General features: G+C 45.4%; 3 protein-coding genes across 3 annotated transcripts in view; 2 read left to right on the forward strand and 1 right to left on the reverse strand.

Moving 5' to 3' along the window:
* Positions 1-18,998, forward strand: part of RTF2 (replication termination factor 2) — a 39,556-nt gene extending 20,558 nt beyond the window's left edge. Inside the window, exons 6-9 of the mRNA XM_036901917.2 lie at positions 14,534-14,647; positions 17,403-17,457; positions 17,570-17,662; positions 18,616-18,998. Coding sequence (XP_036757812.2) covers positions 14,534-14,647; positions 17,403-17,457; positions 17,570-17,662; positions 18,616-18,794 — 441 coding nt within the window. The 3' untranslated portion in view covers positions 18,795-18,998. The remainder of the gene's footprint in view (positions 1-14,533; positions 14,648-17,402; positions 17,458-17,569; positions 17,663-18,615) is intronic.
* Positions 1,195-6,550, reverse strand: LOC118920317 (beta-1,3-galactosyl-O-glycosyl-glycoprotein beta-1,6-N-acetylglucosaminyltransferase 7-like). Its single transcript, XM_036900960.2, has 3 exons — positions 5,485-6,550; positions 4,726-4,821; positions 1,195-1,421 (listed from the first exon to the last, which is right to left on the reverse strand). The coding sequence occupies exons 1-3, from the start codon at positions 6,452-6,454 to the stop codon at positions 1,195-1,197; spliced, it is 1,293 nt and encodes a 430-aa protein (XP_036756855.2). The 5' UTR covers positions 6,455-6,550.
* Positions 18,999-20,557: 1,559 nt separating the features above from the next.
* Positions 20,558-22,659, forward strand: LOC118920664 (protein FAM209-like). The gene is made up of 2 exons (XM_036901905.2): positions 20,558-20,803; positions 22,321-22,659. Exons 1-2 carry the CDS (start codon positions 20,558-20,560, stop codon positions 22,579-22,581), a joined length of 507 nt encoding a protein of 168 aa, XP_036757800.2. The 3' UTR covers positions 22,582-22,659.
* The last annotated feature ends 468 nt before the right edge of the window (positions 22,660-23,127 follow it).

Genomic DNA, 23,127 nt, shown 5'->3' on the forward strand with positions numbered 1-23,127 from the left:
TGGTGGGATCTGCTTTCAAAGCCTCTTTTCCTTCTGTTTAGCTTCATGCTTCTCAAGGGCTATTCTCATTGGCTCTGAGTGGATTTGACTTCATTTCTGTGCATGGGAAGCTGCAGTTTAACGGCAGCATTCTGCTTTGCCTCTGAATTACGCGTTTATTTCTTCAGTGTCCTCTTCTGTGGTTCCTGCTTCCCTTTGTTTTAGTTTTATGTTTTGCTACTTAATAGTTGTACATTTTTGGTCTTGTATGGTGACATGAATACTTGTAAGGAAGAAAAATGTATAGAATGCCCTCAACAAAACAACCAAAAGTCAGACTTTTTATGGACCTCAATCTGAGTAAAAAAAAAAATTAATTACCATTCATGCCTTTGACTTAGACTGTTCAGTATGGTAACCACCAGTCATATGTGCATATTTAAATTTCAGTTAATTAAAATTATAAAAATTAAGATTCACTTAATAAGTCACACTAGCCATATTTCAAAATGCCCAAAAGCCCCTGTGGCTGTTACTGTTGGACAGCTTCAGAGGTAGAACGTACATATCACTGCAGAAGGTGCTGTTAGCGCCACAAGACTGCAGAAACCTATGGCAGCCTCTTTAAGAATTGTGTTTCAGCTCCAGATTCATTTCATTTTACCCAAGGGAAATGGACTCTTCTGTACTTTGCTAAGATAACCAGAAGGAACAGTTACATTGTTCCCAGCCAAAGAGGATTGTTTTAGATGAGCGTATTTTCATTTTCAGTGGGACTGTGTTCTTTTTTAGAAACCACATTAGTATCTCTAAAGAAGATGTGTTCTTACTCTAACTTGAGCCTGGATCTAGGTGTTGGGAGGATTTTGATTTTCAGCCAAGTATTTGCTGAGGTGGTGGTCCTCCAGGTGGCCTCTCCATGTGTCCCTAGCAGTACCTTGAGTTATTTTTCCTTTTGTGATTTCTTTCTCAAAGCTAGAAAAGTGGCCTATAATCAACAGCAAAGTCTTGTCAAAACATGTTTCTTCTAAATTTAGGACTAATTTGTGTCAAGGAGTCATTTTCGCATTCTTTCTTCTTCAGTTGAATGTTCTCTTATTTCAAGTCAGCGAAACAGTAAAGCCAATAAGCGAGCAAACATGTTATTTTTTATTTATTTATTTTCTCCCACATCCGACTCCGTCCCCTGAGAGCAAACACCTTAAAACTTCCTGCTCAGCAGTTCAGTTTCATGTTAAAGTGACTCTCCTGTTGAAAATGCCAGTGTGGTTCCAGAGGAACCTCTGCCTGCTGTAGCACTTTGAGTCTATGCCGCCTCTCCAAGCACGTAACCACAAGAGGGTCTGTCAAGGAGTCGAATTTGTGGGCAAACAAAGCAGGCGATTCAATGATCCATGGCAGGTCTCCTGGTCCGTATACACAGCTGTCCTGGACGTAGTGACCTGCAAAGGGAAATGCAGACACTTAGCTGCCTTTGTCTCAGTTTACATTCATGCAAAAAAGTGACGCCCTTCCTCTAAGTCATCCGTAAGACCGCTTCACTTTACAGGTGTTCCAATTAAGCGTGCTTCCCATGATTGCTTTGACAGGGTTTTTTGTTTGGCATTTATGATGGAGGAGTTTTCATTCTTTTTGTTAGTGACCTTTAAAATATTTCATGTCTACTTTAGGTGAATACCGGGGACTTGCAGCCAGTCATGAGCATGGGGGAGATGTAACAATGCTCATTTGCCTGGTGAAATCTAAGTTCTGATAGTTCGGTTTTAAGTTCCATGAACTGTTAAGTGTTCTCCTTGGTTGTGGGTAGTTCATGAGAATTGCGTTGTTTTTAGTGTCGTTGCTTCAATCCTTTATTGGTTTTGCAGAGTATTTGATACAAGCAGAAGTAATTAAAACTGGAATTATTAGAATGTTGCTGAGTGCATTTCTCTGAGATGAGCTCAGCAGCACGGCCATGCCCCCGACAACTGTGCGCGGCTCTCCTGCTCTCTCTTTAGTCCTCCCACCAACAGCGTTTGCAGAGGTACACTCTCAGCTTGTACGTGGAGAAAGTTCTACTCATTTGGAGACCTTACTCTTTTCTTCTCTAGCTCTGCCGTCCTCTCTCTCCATTATCAGTCCAGCCATCCTACTTTATCTGAAATAAATACTCAAAAAACAGGGGTGGAACTACGTGCACAAAAATGTCCAGTTTTGTTTGTAAGACTGAAAACTCAGGGGGAGCCTTTCCCGTACTGAGAAGCTGGTCATCTAGCAGAGGGCCTAGGATGGCGCACAGTCAGCACTGTGTAAGGGGCAGCTGTTCACACAACTGAAATCTTTTTAACTGACAGTCTCAGTACAGTATCATAGATTCTCATTAGAGTTCCATTTAGCCAGTTGAAAAGTATAACTATGAAGACAAGCAGTATGAAAATGTGGAACATGGGGAAAAAAGAACCAGCTGCTCCTAGATTATGACTGGATAACCATATACCTTATATACGTAAGGACTCCCCCTGGAAAGGAGCACACACGCAGAGCGGCTTCAGGGCTGTGTCAGTGTCATTGTGGGGATTAGAAGTGAACGTACGTACTCCTGGCTGCTGCTGATAACTGGGTGGCTGTCACCGTACATCATGCAGAGCTGGGCTGTAAGCTGGCCCAGTGGACTTGTGCCAGGCAGCTGCATGTGGTTTAAGACCAGCTCTGCCACTTCCTGTGACTTTGTGAGTGACCTCACTTCTCTGAGCCTGGGGCTCCTCATCTGTAAAGTGTGAATACTAAGTTTCTGCGTGAGAGTCGCTGTGAGGAAGTCCCAGAGCCGGGAGCTAAGCGCTGGCCTCAGATGCCTGTGTTACTGCTCCACCAGCAGGACAGTTTGCCCGCTGAACTGATGATGAAAAGAACTTTCTGAAGTGTTTACTTTTAAGGAGTGTTGATTTTTGTTAAGATTTACAGTAACTGGGTTTTTTTTTCTTTTTACAAACATTACTGAAATACTAAGGTTGCCACTGTAAAAATTTTGAATAATTATTTTATTGGAGTAACAGCCCTTCATGCTTCTCATGGTATTTGTGAATTTTGTTTTCAGGAAGAATCTGAGCCCCTCCTTTATTGACAAATCCTGGCAACCCCAGGGCATCCTGACAGTGAGCGCCAGTTTTCTGAAGGAAGGCCAGTTTTCTTTTGTTCATTAGCCTGGTTACTGTCACCTTCTTACAGCCTCTCCCTAATGGAACCGTAGCTGCCTTTTTTAGAAATACTAAGAAATTATTCCAGCACTTTTGACCTAGTACCTGTCAGGAGGATGGCTGTGCACCTGGCAGCAGGAATTGCTCATCTTTGAGCCATTCTGCGATTAGATTTCATGTTTTCTATTTATCTACAGCCTCTTTTGTTTGAGGTCAGTTTTAAATAGCTTGAACCGCCTTACTCAGTCGTCTGCTCTGAGACCAAGTAGGTTCCTACTTTATCTTGTGTATCTATCTGATCCACTGTATTCAAACCCGAGGACCATACATAAAGGCACTATTAAAATAGGCTCTTGTAAAGGAGGAGGTAAAAAAGGGCAGGAGGAATTTTTAGTGATGATAGATATATATTGTGTGATGGTTCTACAGGCATGATATGTCAACTTCAAAAAGTGTCTACTTGAAATATATGCAATTTGTGGAACACCCATTGTATCTTGAAGCTGGTAAATTGTATTAAGATGAAACCAGTGAGAGAAACTAGATGAAAAGTGCATAAGACCTCTCTGTACTATCTCTGTAACCTCCTGTGATCCTTTGTTTCAATATAAGAGGTTTAATACACACAAATTTAAAAAAAAAATAGGCTCTTGTATCTCTTGGCGGTTATATATATCTCTGCAGATGTTAGGAACCTGCTTGTGGATGGAAAAGGCAGGGAGGGCCCAGACACCCCTGGAGGGAGGGTGCTCCGCCGAGGCCGCCCCCACGCACGATGTGCTCTGCAGCCTGCACCCTCCCTGCTGCAGGCTGTTGCTCTCCGTGGGTGCCCCCCTCCCTGGGCTGGGGACTGTTGCCCATCCATCTCCCCCGAGACTGCCTGCTCCTCCCAAGCAGCCATCTTCAAGTAGGGGGTTTGGGTGGCGGGCGGAGCAGCATGACTAGGCCCACAGAAGGGCAATCCAGCTCCCATCTCTGCAAGTGTTTTCCCCCAAATGGACACCTGAGAACTGCTCCGGTTCTCTTCTGAATTTTCACAAAGGGGGCACTGCCTCCCACCAAAGCTTCTGTGTGTTGCTCCACTAACTAAGACCTCTGGGACACCAGACAACAGGGTGAAAGAAGTCACCGTTGTCGGGGAGAATCTCCTGAAGACAAAGCAAGAAGGCCTTCCTTCAGCAAGGACCCCACCCCGGGCACACACCCGCCTTACTCGGTCATCTGCTCTGAGGCCAAGAGGCACGGAGCACATGTGTCATTGGTGCGTGAGTGTGAACTGAGTTCTAGGAGTGGGGGAGAGGCCAGGTAGCTCGTGTACTCTTACCCCACAACTTTAGAAGTTGCAGCCCTGCTGTGTTTCACTTGTGAAAATTTATCAACCAAAATTCTTAGAATTTGTACGCTTTTCTGTCTGGATACTGTAATTTAATGAAAGGTTTTTTTAAAAACTGACACTAAGTAATTGGATCATCACTAATTCCAGATTACTTTTAAACATGAGCACCAGCCTTCTTCTCCTTCTGTTAGCGAGGCAGCATTGTTTAGGCTTTTTATGGTTCTGTTTCGGCTTTACCTTTACATCCCTTGTGAACGCCTCCCTCCTGGTGTCTCCATTTAGTGGCGTGAATGTTTCCTTTCCAGCCAGCAGTTGGTGTAGCACCTGGAGCATCTAAGGGGAAGCAGAACGGGCATGTGTGCGGAGCCCAGCTTCTCAGACTGTTAGGTACAGGTTCTGCCCTGTCCTCGGATTACCTCTAGATCTGGGATTCATCGAGAAAGGTGGAGGCAAAGGCCACCCTTGCTTAAAGTGTTTAGTTACCGTCTGATGAATGCCAGCGCTGTTAGGAGCTTTATACAAAGGGAAAACAAGTCCACTTAAAGGAGGACATCAGACTTCTCTCCGCCTCTCAGGGAACCTATCTGAATTATCATATTTGCCCCAGCAAAAATAACTAGTTTTACTATTTTCTATTCTTAATGAGCCTCGAGCACAATAGTAGGTATCCAGTAGCATTTAATAAATGAAGAACTTTTCCAAAGATTTGTGCTCAGAATTTTCAAAAGGCTCTAACCTGAGAAGATGCAAAGCACCAGTACTTGATCCTGGAGGGAGGACGCGAGCAGCCAGGTTGTTTTGAGAACATGGTGCTCTCAGCAAACTTCAGAGCCTAAAATCCAAGACCCTCCTGTACCTCCCAAGTGGAAGTTCCTAGAAAATGTAGAGCTATTGACCAACCCATAGTAAAATAGCTGAAATAGAGACTCTTCAGTTAAGGATAAAGTCCTGTTGTTCCCTCTGATCCGAACAGACAGTACATTGCTGGATTCTTACCTTTGAGGCGGTTCAGAGTCACCCAGTAGTGCCGCTCTGGGCTGTGGATGCCTTTGGACCACTGAAGCATGGCTTGTGCACGGGTGTCAGTCAGTGCAAACTCCACAAACTTCCTCGTTAGTACATAGTAGGGGCTTCCAAAATAAATTGTTAAGTTATGGGGTGGTTCATGTTTAAATCTCTTATTTGGAGACACATAGATACTTCCTTCAGCAGTGAATTCTGGATGACTTTGCCTTGTCTGGGCTTTAGCGTTTGGTGGTTGGATCACTCCAGGGGTGATATTTTTATCATTCCATTTGCTTCTGAGGTAGAATATTATTTCTTTGTTGCTTTTGATTGGAAAATCCTGTCCACAAAGATTAATGACATAGTTCCATTGAAATTTGGAATGGATTAGGTCTTTCATACAATTAATATCTGCTTGCAGTCTTGTAAAGCCAGTGTACGCCACTTTCCCTCTCTTTGATGAAATAAAAATATTTTCAAAACAATTAACCAGGGTTTGCACAGCAGTCTTGTACTTCTTTGGGGCCTTGTCATCTACATGAATACAGTAAACATTTTGAGGTACATAGATAGCTCTGAGAAGCTGCACAAACATAGCCAGCTCCTTGTGAATAGTTATAATATATGCCAAAGAGAAATTGCCCTCTTCTGCAGACAGGGGTCTGGTTATGAAATGCAATGCCTGGGAAATCCTGGAGCAGTTCTCTGGTGTGCGTAAATGAGCAAGGATTTCAGGTCCATGAGGTTGCTTACAAAATTTTGCAATTTGGGGGGCTGCCCCCTTCCCTTCAAATAAAGCTGAACACAATTCATCTGGATAAAAGCCACATTCCACTACTGCTGGATAGGTGGGCTGCTCCTCTGGTTCCTCGGGAGCTGGATTCCATATATAAAGAAAAATGAAAATGCAGATGGCTGTGCACACAAAAAGTCCAGGCTTTGTGGCTCGCAACTGGCTCATGTTTTGAGCTCCAGGTGCCTTCTTATTACCATGGTTTGAAGTTTTTCCCTGTACGTTTCCTAAGAGAACAACAATAGTATTTAGGGTGTTACCACTCTCCCCACCACCCTACAGCTCCACTGAAGTGCACATACATAAAGTGTATAATTTGATCAGCATGTATATATGAATGTGCCTGTGAAACCATTACCACAGACACAGTCGCAAGCATTTCTCTTACCCCTGAAAGGTCCCCTTTCACTCCATGCTCCTTCCGCCCCTGTGTCTGGGCAGTCACTGACACACTGTCTCTGTAGATTAGTGGGCATACTCTGTAGTTTTATATAAATGGTATTATATACTATGTACTTTTCTGCCTGGATTTTTTCACTTAGGATAAGGATTTTGAGATTTCATCCATGTCATTGCAATTATCACTATTTTTTCCTTTTTATTTGCTGAGCAGTGTTCCATCATATGGACAGACCAGTGTCTGCTTGTTTGTTGAGGGACACTGAAGTTCCCAGCTGAGAGTGTGACAGTAGTGTAAGCATGTGTGTGCAGGTCTCTGGGTAGACCTGTGTTTTTTTTTCTCTGGAGGGTGAACACCTGAGGAATGGCTGCCTCAGGTACAGGTGTGTGTTTAACTTCTTAAGAAAACTGCCGAAACCAGTTCCCGAAGCGGTGGTACCATTTTACACTCCCACCGGCAGCATGTGTGAATTTCATTTAATCTCCGTCCTCTGCAGCACTTGGCATGATCAAAGGTTTACATTTTCACCGTTCATAGGTGTGCAGTGGGATGTCCTTGTGGTTTGACTTTGCATTTCTTTCCCTGATGGCCAATGAGGTTGAGCATATTTTCACGTGTTACTGCCCTAATCTTGGCAGATAAAAAAAAATCTCAAATATTTATTTTGGACATAGATACCATCCTGCATTACTCAGCATTCATTTTATGCCATTATTCTGTATAATATTACGAGGATTACTCTAAAGGAAAGAAGAGAGCAACAAATCAAGAGAGATTTTGCAATCACATGATTCAACTTGTTCAGATGAATTTATGAGTTGTTTTTAGAGAAGCCTTCAGTAATTAAAAACAGATATCTAATAAAATTATTGGATAATTTAGTTGTCTGCCTTGAGCTCTACAGAGATGCATGAATAAGCGTAACAGTAGCGAAAGTGACCAAAGGTGTTATAACTAATTAATTATTGCATCCAGGGATCATCCTTTGGAACTTAGGGAAGAAAACTGATCAGGTGAAATGTCTATATTGTTAGTAAGTTTTTTTTCTTTTTTATGAATCCTGATTCTTGGTTTCCATAAAAAGTCATGTTATTGCCTATTCCTTCTTTGTACTTTTTAAAAAGCCCGTTTACTTTCAACCAGTGTTTTATCTCAGATTTGACATTAGTCCCTTGCTTTTCCACTATTATAAATGCTTTTGGATGAACCACTGACTAGGCAGCATTTTGAGTTATCCTTGTGCTTAAACCTTGAGCCAATAAAAACTATCAGTGCTGATGGTGAGTTTTTTTAATGTATTTATTTTGATTGTATGGTTTGTTTTACGCATCATGCTTCAAAAGTAAAATGCACCCACTGGTCAAATACACCAGGTTTCAGTGTTTTACACTGTTTCAGTATTTGTGGTTTGTCCCAAACATAAAACGTCATGGCGTAATTTTAAAGACATTTTTATAAATTACATAATACTTTTTCTAAACACAAAATCATCTTTCCAATTAACATATCTTATGTCTGCTCTCTAAAATAAACACAACCTATGTCGTAAAAATTCATTAGGAAGGAAATACCTTATTGAAGTGAAAATAAAGCTTTTAACTACTTCTAAGAATTTTGGTTAAAGATAACTGTGAACCATGGTTTATTATGTTTTCTCCTGTATTGTATGTAGCTTTAGTGTGACAAGGAGGTTTTGGAAGTTTTTGACTTGTCTTGGTTTGATTCTTGAGCTTATGGTCAGAGTAAAACATTCTGGTCTCGTCAAAGAAATATTAGCCCCCCTTCACTGACAAATCTCACCCCTTGCAAACAGCCCCATGGCAGAGCCCACGGGATTGGATATTTTCAGTAGTTTACAATAATTAAATGAAGAGAAGTCCCGGGTGTAATCTGTTGTCCTTCGGGCACTGCAAGGGCTAAGTGTTTTTCCCCCCCTTACATGGAGACAGCAGTGAGCCTGGTGAAGTGTTCATCTGCCCCCTTTCTGCCTCAGGTTCTTCTAGTCACTGGTCACAGACACCCAGTTAAATCTTCCTTCCAGCTCGGCTTCACTCTGAAATGTAGAAGTGGGTGGGCTGTTTGTCATGCCCTAGGTGACCTGTTGAGTAGGGACCAGGATCATCTGCACTTTATTGTCATTGTTTCAGTGCAGGCTTTTCAGGGTGGCTGCCGTGTAAATGAAGCCTTCGGAGACTCCACCGCTTTGACTGTAAGGAGTTGTTGGTGTAGTGGAGAAGGCGAAATTCCCCAGGAAACAACTCCTCAGGGCCTGGCAGTTTTTCCTTTTTAAATAGTGATGAGCACCATTTTCCGCTTTGCAGACATTTCCTAGCTTCGATTCTTGATACTTTGCTGCTGTTTTGTTTCTATAATGTGAAGTCAACTTCTGTTGCCATAATGTAATTATTAAACATGTGGCCTCCTATCACTAAATTAATTTATAAGAAATGTTAGGTGTTTTCCAAGCATGGGGCATGTACAGCTCATTAAAAAGTGCGGTCTTACTGATTTTTAACCCTTTTTTTCCTTCTACAAAAGTTATATTTGAAATATTTGTTTATTTTAAAGGCTTTAGAAAGAGTGGTAGTTATTGTTATGTATCATGGAGCAGAGATGAAACTTCTTTGTCTAGACCAGACCCACTTTCACATTCCAGTATCCTGTTTCCTCCTGTATTACTGAAATCACAACTGGTTTCTAAAATTATGATTTTGTGTGTGTGTGAGAGCATTTTAAGGTGTTTTTCATGAACTGTTATTTCTTAAATTATCTTTCCTGGGCCTTATGTATTTTAATACTCTTTAGTCCTCCACATCTGCAGCCTTTGATAAATAGCATCATTAAAATACATATAGTATACAGTAGAACTAAAAATCTCCCCTACAGTGTGTTGATGATTACATGTTCAGTTGACTGAAGACATAAGCATCCAAGAGATACTGCATATTATCTTTTAGTAGAAACAGTTACCAAAGTTATGGTCAAGGATGATGTTTAAATTTTCTTCCTTATTACAGTCTTAGAATCTCTACAATAACAGAAATGATTTCTAATTATAGTTCAAAATGAAATTGTTTTACATTTTGTTTCTATCCAAGCATAAAATACTTCCAAAGGAGTGGTTTCAAAACACATTACTATTGTAATTATTAGAACAAGTGAGTGTGTTTTCTTTTTATTCTTGTACAGCCCCCCTCACAACAAGTCTTAACAGTCAAAACCAAAAGCCAGCACTGTGGGTTTGGGGTCCTCTAACTCCACCAGAACATTTCATTTAAAGGCAGTCATTTTGAATTGGTTACGAAGGGATTTAATTTGTTAGAAAGACTTTTCAGGGGGAGTTGGTAATATCGCATATGAAACTAATAACTTTTCTACTAAATCTTTGTATACCTTTTTTTAAGTAATTCCTGTGAATACAAAGATAATGGGCATCCTTAAAGAGGAACTTAAAATATTCTGCCACATATTCTAGAATATTACTGTTTTAGAGCATTAACAGTAGCTTAACCAGATTAAACAATTTATTCTCTGTTTTCTGGACTGCACATGGGGGTGTCTGACAGTACGTCCCTCAGAGAGACACTGGGAAGGAGTGTGGGCACTGCGCCTGGCCCAGGGCAGTACTCGGGGTTTGAGTGGGATTGGGGCGCTCAGCCAGCCCCCTGAAATAGCACGAACCGACCCTAAGTGTCGTGCTCTCTCCACTCACTTTAAGTTTGTCCTAAAAAAGTCACTGTAACCACAGCAATGAAAGTTGTTATTTTTGTTGTTTCTGGACTCAGAATGATGTCCAAGTACCCTACAAGTTAATAGTTTTTCTTGAACTATTTGAGCTTAATATATTAATCTGATTTTGAATTCAAAGACTGTCCAGCTGCCAAGTACAACAGATGTCCTGATCACAGCATGCTTATTCCTAAAATGTGTGTAATTCTTTTAGCCACTCTGATAGGAAGAAAACTTTGTTTTATGATATCTACTCAAAACAGCAACAAAGGTAACATTTTTTTTCATTGAAAACAAAAAGACAACTGAAAACTTAGACATGATCTTGATGCTGACTTAGTTATTATCTCCCATGTGAGGAATGAGCCGATGGTAGAATTTTACATTTAAAAATCTGCTTGATCTCATACTTGAAAATACTCCACTTTTCCTTGTCTTAAACCAAAAATGAGGACTATTTTTGACAGAAAGAAATGCCTGTTATGTCTGTGTTTAAAAATACTACTGATACTCCAGTTTATTTTAGAACGATAAAGGAGGCAAAGAAAACATTTTATTTTAATAATAGTAATACCTGCTCAGCTTGCACCACTCATGATCCTCTGCAGATTTAATGAAGCGCTTACCAGAAGGTGTTCCTCCTTTTCCGCGGGGTGGAAGTCCGGCAGGGTCCCCGCCCAGCCTGGGTTTGTCTTCTATCAGTCGCCTCCCTTGCAGCAGCTCCAGCCTAAATCACATGAACAGAGTTGCTTGGCAGGTTTTGTTACCCTTTCATCCCTGGAGGATTTTACTCGTGTTGATTCTGGCCTGTAGATTGACAAATAGTTGCTGCTTTGCTTCTCAGGGTATTCCTTTTTTTTTCTTCCTATTTTCTTTTTGTGCCCTTTTATCCCCCTCACTCTCCCCGCCCACCCACCCTAACCTCTCCTCCATGGTAACCACCAGTCGCTTCTCAGTGGCCTTAAGTCGGCTGCTGTTTTATTCATTCTGTTTTGCTTTGTTTTTATGTTCCACAAATAAGTGAAATCGTATGGTGTTTGTCTTTGTGTGCTTTTGCTTCTCGGAATACTGACTGCACCACTGCCTTACAAAACAGCAGGGGACAACGGAGAACACCTGGCGCAGAGGAAGGGCCCTGCAGAGAATTCTCATATTCCGAAAGCTGGGTGAGAGCCTGGAAGTCCTGGGTCAGATTCTTGAAATGCTTTTTAAAATCAGCTAAATTTCGTTATCTGACCCTTTTTCATTGAAGAGATAAATAAAAATAATTTTAAAATCTTGTTAGCTTTCTAAATAGCCTTCAGACCAATCCGAGTGTCTCAGCGTGGCTCTCCTGAGGACCTGACTGGAGGGAGCGCGGAAAGCCTGTGCCCCGCTTTGTCCTCTGTCTCTGCCGTAGCCCTGTGCAGGGGCGGCCTCTCCCTTTGGTTCTAACCACCGCTCCACTTAGGTTTAACATCCTTCTGTTTTCTGGTTTCAAAGGCTCCCTCCCTTGCTGGTACTCTCTTCAGGGCTACCACAGGCAGATTTATTGTGAATAGTGAATCCAAGACACATGACTCACACCCCATAGACACCTGCCACCCTCTCATACATACCCGGACACCTGAGCCTGATATGCAGTCAAATGAGCGCAGCTTTTCTCCACCCACTTGTGGGTGACTCACAGTACCTGTTGCTCTTTTGTGGAACAGTTGTTGCTATTGCCATAGAAAGATTTCTTAATTGGGCAGATAGAATCTAGTTCCTTTAAGCTTAAAGGGTCACACACAGTACTGCTGTGTGTGTTGTGGCTTGTGTGTTTTATATAGAAACATTCACACAGCTTTCAGTAGTGAGACCCTGGCTGTATTTGTATGGAGACTTTCAGATGCCATGGGTTGAGGGGGTACCTAGCAAGGATCAAGGGAGGAAAGGCCCTTTTATGTGTGGCAAGGCTGCCCCACCAGCTTGTGAAGTCTTCCTGCAGCTGTGTGCCCAGCACAGCACAACCCTAGGCAGAGCAGGATCCACGGGCCTGTCTGGACAACTCAGAGGTCACCTCCAGAGGCAGCTGACACAACGGGGAAGGGCGCAGCAAGGACTGGTGGGAAGTGGCAGCAGAGATGCCGGAGCAGGGCTTGGGGCGGGTACTGGGATGAAACAATGCGGACAAATGCGTGTCTCCTTCCTGCCTCTTAGTGCTACTCAGGAGGGTCATTTACGCCATAAACCAGGCCCAAGCCCCACTGGGCCTTATCTGCCACCTGATTCTGTTCCTGCAGATTCTCTTTTGTTCTCTCTCCAAGGAGACCCACCTGCCCAGGGAAATGCTCTACTTGAATCCCCCACAGTGCAGGGCTTCCCAGGGGACATCCTCTCACTGGCCTCCCCACAGGGGTGGCGGAAAACAAGCTCCTGTCCTACAGAGGCAGCCCCAGCTAGGGGCATACTGGGCGCCCCCTGCATTATTCAGATAACTTTTCGTGGCATTGACCTCAGATTTATGGGTCAAAGGAAGGCCTCTTCAGTCGTGAAATATACCAGGCCCATTCTAGAAAAGTAGCTGACTTTGACCTGAAGCAAGAGTTTTGGCAGTGAGGACAATAATAACCCAACTAAGGCGGTGGCTGTGGAGGTCAGCATTCTTGACTGGCTCTTCCGTGTGGGGAGGTGTGGGAATGGGAAAGCTTTGGCTTCATGTCAGAAGACAAGCATGTCTTTTCCTAGGCTGAGATGTTTTCAGTTAAGAGACTCCGGGCACAGCAGGTCTGTCGGTGCTGCTGTTCTGAGCATAGCAGGCTGCAGGGACGCAGGGGACGTGGCTTGTAGTTGTGCTCACAGCTCAGACTTAGCCCACCCATCAAGGGGGCTGTAGCCGGATGGCACGGGACAAAGACCCAGGCAGGTTCTGGGGGAATCACGTGGGGCTTGCCTGTGCTTTCTCCCTTCCATTATGGGGCACAGAGCGCATGCTCCCCCAGCAGGGAAAATCAGTGTTTCTGTCCAGGGAAGCTAGTTAGAGACACGGGGCTGGGAGGTATGTGTTGGAGATCCATCCGTGCAGACCCAGGGCTCTACCACAGGGAAACGCAAAAACTACAGCCCCGGCCGAGGGTATTCGGTGCCCAGCCCTGTGCGGAGCTCCCTGCAGGGTCCCCCGTATTTCCTGCCCCGGCCCGACCGAGTTGGGAGTTCAGGTCACTCCCCACTTAGCAGAGGTGGGAACCCACGCCCAGGCCAGCGCTCCAGGCACGGGGACTCTGGGGAGCCTGAGGAAGGGGAGGAAGCCGGGGCTGGCTGAGCTCCTGTCCTCAGCAGGCGGGCTCCCCGGGGCGGCTGGAAAAGCAGGCCCTGTGGGCATAACGGTGCGCAGCACCAGCCCCGCTGAGCCTCCAGAAAGGGCCTGACCCTGTGCTGCTGGGAAAAAGCCCGTTTCCCCAGACTGGCCCTCTCCCCAAACTCCAGAGCACTGGATCCCCGAGCTCGGTTTCCCCGGGCAGCACCTGCGTCAGCCGGGAAGACGTTAAAGTGTGCGAGTTGGTGGGCGCCAGCCTGGAACTGCTGGATCAGGGCGCGGCTTGGGTCCCAGTGACCCCCCTGGGTGCGGGCTCAAGCTCGCAGGCCTGTGCTCTGTCTGGCATGGCAGGGCTGCAGGCGCTTCCCTCTGAGCCTGAGCTCAGCAGAGGGCAGCCCGCCGCTGGCTCTTGTTCAGTCACCCAGTCCGTCGTCGTGAGCTGAAGCAGCCGTGAGCGCTGCAGCTAATTCCTTAACCGATTCCCAAATGCCCATCTCGTCCTGGGGTCTGCTTAGGGTCCTTCTCCTGCAAAGGGTCCAGTGGGGAGAGCTGTACAGGAAGCCCAACCCAGGAAATGCTGGAAATGCTCCAGAAATCCAAGTCCCCAGACGCCAGCCAGGGCCAGCCAGCCTTGGAAGGGGCCTTTCCGAGGTAGCCCTGGGGTCCGCCCCACTGACCCTGACCTCAGTGACAGCCCAGCGCAGGGCCCAGACTCAGAAGCTGGCTAAGCCAAGAGACAGGGGCAGTGACAACAGGGATTTCCCAGGGGCTGAGGGAGGGGCCAACGGGCAGCTGCCCTCTGCCTGCTGATGGACTCTCTCTCCTCTTTTTCTCCCTCCAGTGTGGGGCCGCCTTCCAGGAGGACGACGTCATTGTGCTCAACGGCTCCAAAGAGGATGTGGAAATGCTGAGGAAAAGGATGGAGGACAGAAGGCTGAGGGCAAAGCCGGGAAAGGTAACCGGTGGCCTGGCGTCTGTCCCTCACCTTCCAGAGTCTGGGGCCCAAGTAGAGCCTTCGGGTTCTGCCTGGCCACCGCCTCTGCTTCAGAGCCGTTACATGCTTGTGGCTGCTTCGGGGCTCGCCAGGACCAGGGTGGTTTCGACACACTAGCAGGGCCTGGGCTCTGGAAGGACGGGAGTCATGGCTGGGCTGCACCGTCACGGTGGGGGCTCAGCTTCTCCTTAGTGAAGTGGGGATGGTGACAGCACTTGCATAGGATGGGTGAGCCGGGAGGGTCACGATGCTGCCCATAAGTGCTGCTCTGAGCCCAGCCAGGGCACCCGAGGCAGAGGCAGTCCCCGTGCTGTTGCCAGCAGTGGTGCTTAGAGAGCACGTCCTCTGCTCATTACCATGACATAAAGGAAAGGGGGCAGGACACCAGCATCTCTGAGAGCCTGTGCTGCCCGGATGTGAATGTCCGGGGAGTGCCCTGGAGGTGTGGGTGGGCCCCAGGAGCCTGCAGTCCCCACCCACCCCTCTAACAGTGCTGTACTGAGGAGGAGCTGAGCAGCCGTCACACAGGCAGAAGCCCCTCCTGGCCTGTCTGAGGTCCCCAGCTGGCTGTGAGTGCTGCGTTGGCTCCGGGGAAGCGTGGCCAGGGATACGGCGCTGATGGTCTGGGTGGGTGCGGGGTGAGGGCTGTGTCCCATGGCCCTAGGTTAGAGTCACATTCCGTAAGCTCTGGAATCTTTGCTTAGTGATCTGACCCAAAAAACCCCCAAAATGTGCTGAAATCATTCCATGTCCAGTGATTCTGTATTTACAGATGATAGCTATGGTCTTTTGTGAAGGATAGATTTTTCATTCTTTAAAAAAAACGTTAGGTTCAGAATAAATGTGAAACTTTATGTGATCAGCAGTAAGGCAAAAAAAAAAAAGCTCCGAGTATTAGAAAATCAGTATCCTAAGGACATAAAATTAGAGGAAATATATCCTGCCTCTAGGGACGTGCATTTATTGTGATGTTATAATTCAAGATTTTTCAGAGGTTTTTCTCTTTTTTTTTTTCAATCACCCTAGAGGAAAGGACAGGATTTTATCACCCTGGAACAATATATAATTCATGGTCATTAGGCTTAAAAAAGCAGATGCTTGAGAATATGGTAGCATATGCTATATGCATATACACATATACATATATTATTATGTATGGGTCTAGAATTCTCAGAGCCAAGTTCATTTGCATTTCCGACTTTAATCATTTTACTTAGGTAGAAAATAATGTTTGTAAATAAATGTTTCTGTAAATTGTGCCCAAACTTTGTAATCAAATGCCAGGAGAAGTATTTTATGAGGCACTTTTATAAGATGTTAATACAACATTCATGAGAAATATTTGAAGAGCCGGGTTTAAAAGCAAATATATATAAGTGCATTCATTCTAAGTTGGTTTCTAAATTACTGTGATTTTTGATGAAGGACAATTACCCAAAGGGATCTCTACTTGTCCTTCATTGTAGATCAAGCTAAGTTTTAAAAAGCTTTGGGAGAAATATGAAAGGGAGAGATTTATTTTAAAGGAGGCTCCTGAAGGTGTTTGTATGGTTGTGAACCATTTTACTTTAGTGAGTTGTCTCCTCTGTACCCGGTTTCTTTCCAAGTTGTTCAAAGCCCAGGGGAACTAAGATGCCCCTCTTTGCAAAGTACTCACCTGAGCTTCTGGGAATGCCTCTTAGATACTGCTGCCAGGATACCAAAATATTTCCCAAATATACTTGCAGCCGAAAACAGGACACAGCATATCCTCTCTGACTCCTTATTGCTTTTGCCTTTCAAATAACCTCAGCTGTGAACAGAGGGTTTAGAAATCAAGTCTGTTTTTTTGAAGGACTATGTATTAAAATAGCTCAAATAGATTTGAATGCATACCTTGTATGTGTGAAATGAAAAGGAAGATTTGTATGTTTTGTGCAAGCATTACAAATCACATAGCATGTATGTACATTATAAATTCAAGGCCACTGCCTAAAAAAGGTCTTTTTTCCTTGTTTTCTGTGGTGGGAGTCTTCTGAAATAATTAGGCTGTCTTTAGCGCCACCTTTTGGATACTTAGGAAAATGGCATGTTTAAAGTAAATTCTCTGAATAAACATAGAGCTATTTGTCCTTTCTGTTTCTGAATCAGTTTTACATCAGTGTGATTTCAGAATGGTTCGTTTCTGTGCTTAAATTTTTGCTGACCAATATAACTATCATGAGTGACAGAATTCTGGTGCCTACAAATCCAACAAGAGTTAGATATTTTTCTCCAGAGTTTAAGAGAATTGGCTAAAAGTCCTTACAGTTAAGTGAATGTCAAAGAAATTTGACACCTTTGAAAGAGAGTTACTAGAATGATTAAGATTCAGTATATGTTCATGCTGGCTGAACTTCATGTGCCCACAAATACTTGATGCTATTATCATTTAACTGTGTATGGTAGTCACCAGGAACAGTGACTGTTATCGCTGAAATCTGTGATCTTCATTTCAGATTTTTTGAGAGTGTGATTTTTGGCATACAAATATAAACTAAGCAGATCACTATAGACGTATTCTTGTGTGAAACAGACGTGCATAACTGGAAGCACATGCGGAGCATCAAGGTTTAGAATGGACGGGGTACCCAGGTCTTCAGGGCAAGCGCCTGCTTCGTACAGAGCACGTGGGCCTGTCGGCTGCTGCAGTGGGGTGCTCTCCAGCTCACCCCTGACTTCCCCTTTCTCCCCACAGAAGGCAAAGAAGGCCAAGGCGGCAGAATCTGCCTCGAAACCAGATGCCAGTGAAGGTAAGACCCTAGAGGAGGTCCTCATTCTGGCAGAAGAAGGCTCTGGGCTGTCTCCTGAGCAAGCCCATGCTGCCCTTTGGTTTTTCTTTTGCTTAGTTTGTCTCTTTTACAGAATCCCCTGGACCATCAAAAATGAAGACAGGGAAGCCTGAAGAAACCCTTGATTCTGGAGAGAAGAAAACCAGCTCAGCTCCGAAAAGCGAAGGTGGGTCCTGTTGAGGCAGCAGTGAGCTGTTGGGGGAGCCAGGAGGGCAGGCGGCCCTGTCATGGTTTTATCAGAGTGGATTTGAGAACTGCGGCTCATCTGGAGTCATGTCTCTATAAACAGTTCACTGAGCCATCCTGGGGGCCCTAAGGAACAGTTAACACACCCAAAGCAGGAGCCCTGTCAGGACTGAAGGCATTTGCATGCAGACGGTATTCGTTGCGTTTCCTGTTGCGTCTGCACTGGTGCCAAGCCAACAAGGCTGTGGGCCCTGGCCTCAGGCCTACCCCTGAGACTGCGTGGTGGAGTCAGGCTCGGGTCCCAGGCAGGGACACTCCTGGCCCCTCAAGGTAAGATTTCACGTGCATCACATGTGGCACCGAGGGCCAGCCTGCCCTCCACCTGCCTCGAAGCCACGTGTCAAAGGGCCATTTGGTATATACTCCATAATCCGGTGTTTTTCTCCTGAAACACTCTACCTTTAACTCAAAGTAAATAGTACTTACTTCACACAGACACAACCCCACAGATTTAAGCATGTGTGCTCTTGTGTTGTAAAAAGATCCACAGTGGCTCATGGGTTCCAGTGCCCACCCTGCACACGGCAGCACCTGCCTTGCAGGTCACTCGGCCTCCTGGCTTCTGTTCCTGTGAAACAGGCCAATAGTAGCCCCCTCGTGAGGAGGGTCTGACTTGCTCCATTCATGGGGTTGGGACCAGTGCTGAGACTATAGTAAGTCGTTAGTGCGATTTTAAATAATAGACTTAAGTCTAGTAACATTGTCTGCTCTTAGGAATCGGCTGTGGAGGTGGTATGGCTCAGCATTCATCCCGAGAGAGGAGGAAGAGAATCCCTGGGATTAAAGGGCTTACCTTCTTTCCCCTTTGAGAATGTGATATTTGGAGTGATCTGTAGTCCCAACCTTACAGCTTTTGGCTTTTCATTTTTGCAGCACCAAGTGGGAGCTCCTCTGGGAAAGCTGGGAAGCCCCTGTGTGGGGCCTCAAAGAGGTCCATCGCCGACAGCGAAGAATCTGAGGCCTACAAGTCCCTTTTCACAACCCACAGCTCCGCCAAGCGCTCCAAGGAGGAGTCGGCCCACTGGGTCACCCACACATCCTACTGCTTCTGACGCCCAGGCAGGCTTGGTTTCTGTTTGGGCAGGGGGCGCGGGCATGGGCGCGGGCTGTCCTGTGTGTCCTCTGCGTCTCCGCTGGCTCCGTGTTACAGTTGTCTCCCAAACCTGGGAGCATATGCAGTACGTGTATTCCCGGAGAGGGTGTGGGTGATTTGTATGGTTAAATATACATAAACATTTCCAAATTCTGTCGTTTGGTGGCATGTGTGTAAATCAAGTCTGTTTGCCCTGTACTGCATCACACCATAACTGCCAGATTTTACAGCACTCTCTGGGGTACATGCAGATGTGCTGCAACTCAGTGTACTGTGCGTTCACAGCTCAGATGAACAGGGACCACTCGGCTGTCCGGCATGAGCCTCTGACGGTCACAGGGCGCGCCGTCCTGCCCGGGGCCGTAGGCGTTAGGCCAGCCGCTTCCCGTGTGGGCAGCTTAAGTGGTAGCCCCTCACTTTGAATGGATTCATTTAGCTGCTATTTTCTAATCAACCCTTTGGACTTGAATCTCCACAAGCCCCACCTGACCGGCTCCTGCAGGAAGCCCCCGTGCCCTCCTCACCGGCAGCACGGAGCGTCGGCAGCCCGACGCCACACTGTCTTCCCCGGGTGGTTTCCATCTTAACAGAACATCTTTGCTGCTGTCCAGAGCTCAGCACGGTTGGCGGCCCAGAGAGGGCCCCAGTGGGCCCTTGGCGAAGCTCCGCAGAACGCTTTATTCCTAGGGAGAGAGCCTGAATCAGATGACCCAGGGGAACAGGTACAAGCTGTGTTCCATTAACCTGGATTTTACTGTTTCATGTCATTTTTAAAACTGAAGATTTCAAGTCCAGTGAGCCCTAGTTTTACTCCTCAGTGTCATACAAACTGGGTCCTTCTCACCTTGGGGTCTTCACCCAGGCCTCGGTGCCACCGCCTCGTCCCCAAGTTATCCAGCCAACTCCTGACCAACCCTCAGACAATACCTGAGTGACCTCTTGGGGAAAGCCCTCCTGCATAGTCTAACCTAGCGCCATCCCCTTGTGCTATTCTCTTTAAGTCCTCTGTTCTTACCACAACTTTAATGAAATTATACTGTTAATTAATGCAGGGATACACACTCAGGTATAGTCAGGGCATGTAAATCCGAGGCGATAGGGAGTGGTAGGGACTGGAGAGAGTGTGGCTGTCTCTCCAGGAGACCCTGCTTCTGTTTGGCTCCAGCTGAGGGTGGCCCATTGTTAGCAGATCTTCCATATTTTAAAAAGAAGCCAGAACTCTTGGTTTTAAAAGTGAAGTCCCTCCCAACATTTAAATATTGGCAAATAATTATTTTAGAAACAAGGCGGACCAAACAAAACACATCAGTGGCTCCTAGTTTGTAGCCTATGGTTTAATATCCTTCTTCCCCACTCACTTTCAGTTCCACAGGGACACATGCCATGTCTGCCTGTGCACTACATTGTCTGGATTCAACAAACAAAAAACGGAAACAGATGATGGCCTCTCCCAGTAGAGCACCAGAGTCAGACAAAACCTGGCAAGGAGATGGCATTCCATCATTCCCATCCTCTTATTGCCTGCTGGAAATTTTTCTCCCTTTAAGCCCTGCTCCCAGGCGGCCCCTTGTCCTGGACGCTGAGGTCATCACTATGGCCAGAGCTGCACTGTGACATCACAGGGCCTCTGTGACATCACCAAGGGCGCGGCCCGAGGGAGGCGGTCTCCAGGTGCGAGTGCAAACACGCCAACCATGAGCAGCTCCTGCCCCTGTGCTTACCATGTGGACACTGAAATGGTTCTTGTTCTTGCCTCTGTGCTTTTCCTGCACCTACACCTTCATGTTTTCCTCTCTGAGCAACAAAGCCAAAGAACCCCAGGGGAAGGTGCCCCATGAAGGGCACTTTCGGATCAGGCAGGGACGACCGGAGCAGTCCCAAGGCTGGCTTGGGAGCATATGGCTCTGGCTTTTCTTTGTTATGCTGTACGTGATACTGAAATTTCTAGGAAAGAGTGAGAACAGTAAGGTAAGGGGGGCTCCATTTTTTATACCACTTGATTCCATCTCAGACATCTGACTCAGAGAAACAGATGTTCTGTCGTTAGAGCAGGGCCATTAGGTATAAGCAGTCAGGATGCAAAGTGCCTGTTGCAGTCCTGGGGAAACATTGCAGAGTCATTCCCTGACGTATCCTTAGGGAAGACACTTTTCCCCAAATCACAGATGCTGAGACTAACAGTTGAAGAAAATCTTTTCTTTGTTGGGTGAATAAACCTTGGCTCAATATTTGTTCTGTTAAATGAATTTTTTTTCAAATTGAGGATAGATTAAAAGCCTAGAGTGTTTTGAGTCAAAATTATTCGCAGATGGATAATGAAGATGTGGTACATATACACAGTGGAATATTATTCAGCCATAAGAAGAACACAAATCCTACCATTTGCAACAACATGGATGGAGCTAGAGGGTATTATGCTCAGTGAAATAAGCCAGGCGGAGAAAGACAAATACCAAATGATTTCACTCATCTGTGGAGTATAAGAACAAAGGAAAACTGAAGGAACAAAACAGCAGCAGAGTCACAGAACCCAAGAATGGACTAACAGTTACCAAAGGGAAAGGGACTGGGGAGGATGGGTGGGAAGGGAGGGATAAGGGGGATAAAGAAAGGGGGCCTTATGATTAGCATGTATAGTGTGGGGGGGGGCATGGGGAGGGCTGTGCAACACAGAGAAGAGAAGTAGCGATTCTACATCTTACTACGCTGATGGACAGTGACTGTAATGGGGTTTGTGGGGGGACTTGGTGAAGGGGGGCCCTAGTAAACATAATGTTCTTCATGTAATTATAGATTAATGGTAACAAAATAAAAAGAAATACATGATAAATCATTTAATAACTGATAGCAACTAGCAGATGTGTAATAAAGGAATAAGTAACTAAAAAAAAAAAAAAATTATTCGCAAAGCCAGATTCACTACCCCTGATTTTTCGTTTCCCCAGCATTTGACTTACTGCAAGTTGCTAAACTAAATAGAAGTGGTGTCATTTATCCCCAGTAAAGGAAAAGACCTGTTGGAAAGGGATAAAGATGTGAAGAAGTAACAAGCTGGTCCCTAATGTGGCGAAAGAACTCTCAGAAGGGGAAGGAAGAGAGAGAACCGCGCGTTCTCTCCCAGACAGACCCACCACTTCGTGATAGTGTGTCCAGACCAACTAGAGCAGGATCGGCAACACTTTTCTCTGAAGGGCCTGGTATTTTCAGCGTTGCAACTCTTATGTCCTCTGTTCGACTACTCACCCCTGTCGTCTTAGCATGAAAGCAGCTGTAGACCACATGCAAATGAATGAGAATGACTCTGTTCTGATAAAATTTTATTTACAAAAACAGATGGCAGGCCAGATTTGGCCATAGCTTGCCGATCCGTGGACTGGAGCGCAGTGCTAGAATCTTATCTTTCCTTGGGTGAGGCCAACTCTGGGAACTGTGGCCAAAGCAGCAACGTCAATGATGTCACTCACCCTGCGTGTCTTTCTTGACAGGAGCTGAATCCTCGTGACCTTGGAGGCTGTTCATTACACTCTCCACTAAAGAAAGATCAAAACGCTTCTCCCAGTCAAAGCCATGCATTCAACACCCTAACCGAGCTCGAGACGGACCTTATCAAATTAGTGTCCAAAGTGCGGAATCTGAGAGTCGACATGGCAGCTGGCAGTGACCCCGAGCTGCAGAACTTGGAGATGCCTGAAAACCCACACAATGTTACCATTTATGACATATGGTGTGAAGAAGACTGTGATTGAATGGATTCGGGTATCCAAGTAGGAGAGAAAAAAGGTTGAGTGTTGACAGACTAATAAAAGTATTCTGAAGAAAAAGAATTCTGGAATTTGAGACCTTTTTCCCCTTTTTCCTCTTTTTCCAAACTTGAAGAAAAAAATTAATGTGGGACCAGCAGCCATGGCAGTTGTTTTCTTTATTTTGCCTTTCTTACTTGCTGTAAGCTGAGCTGTGACACGGCATCAGCAGCAACATAGCAGGGGGACGAAGGGGCAGTTCTGGGCTCCGGCACTGCAGCCTCTGTGGGATGATAAGGTTTGGGAAATGTGAGATAAGATGCTGATACTGTTTTCATGGTAGCTATCTTTATAGTAGCTATTTGTGTAAAAGATGGGACCAGGTCTTATCTCTGATTTATTACGTTACAAAGGACAACCTTAATTATAGGTTTAAAAATGATAAATGATTGAATTAGGAGGGTGTGTGTGTCAAGGGGACTGGAATCCTAGAGTCATTTGATTTTCTTAACCACCAGAAAAGTCATCCTAATCATTGAATCTCATGGATTA

Source organism: Manis pentadactyla, chromosome 5 (genome assembly GCF_030020395.1).
Source record: "Manis pentadactyla isolate mManPen7 chromosome 5, mManPen7.hap1, whole genome shotgun sequence".
Lineage (NCBI taxonomy): Eukaryota > Metazoa > Chordata > Mammalia > Pholidota > Manidae > Manis > Manis pentadactyla.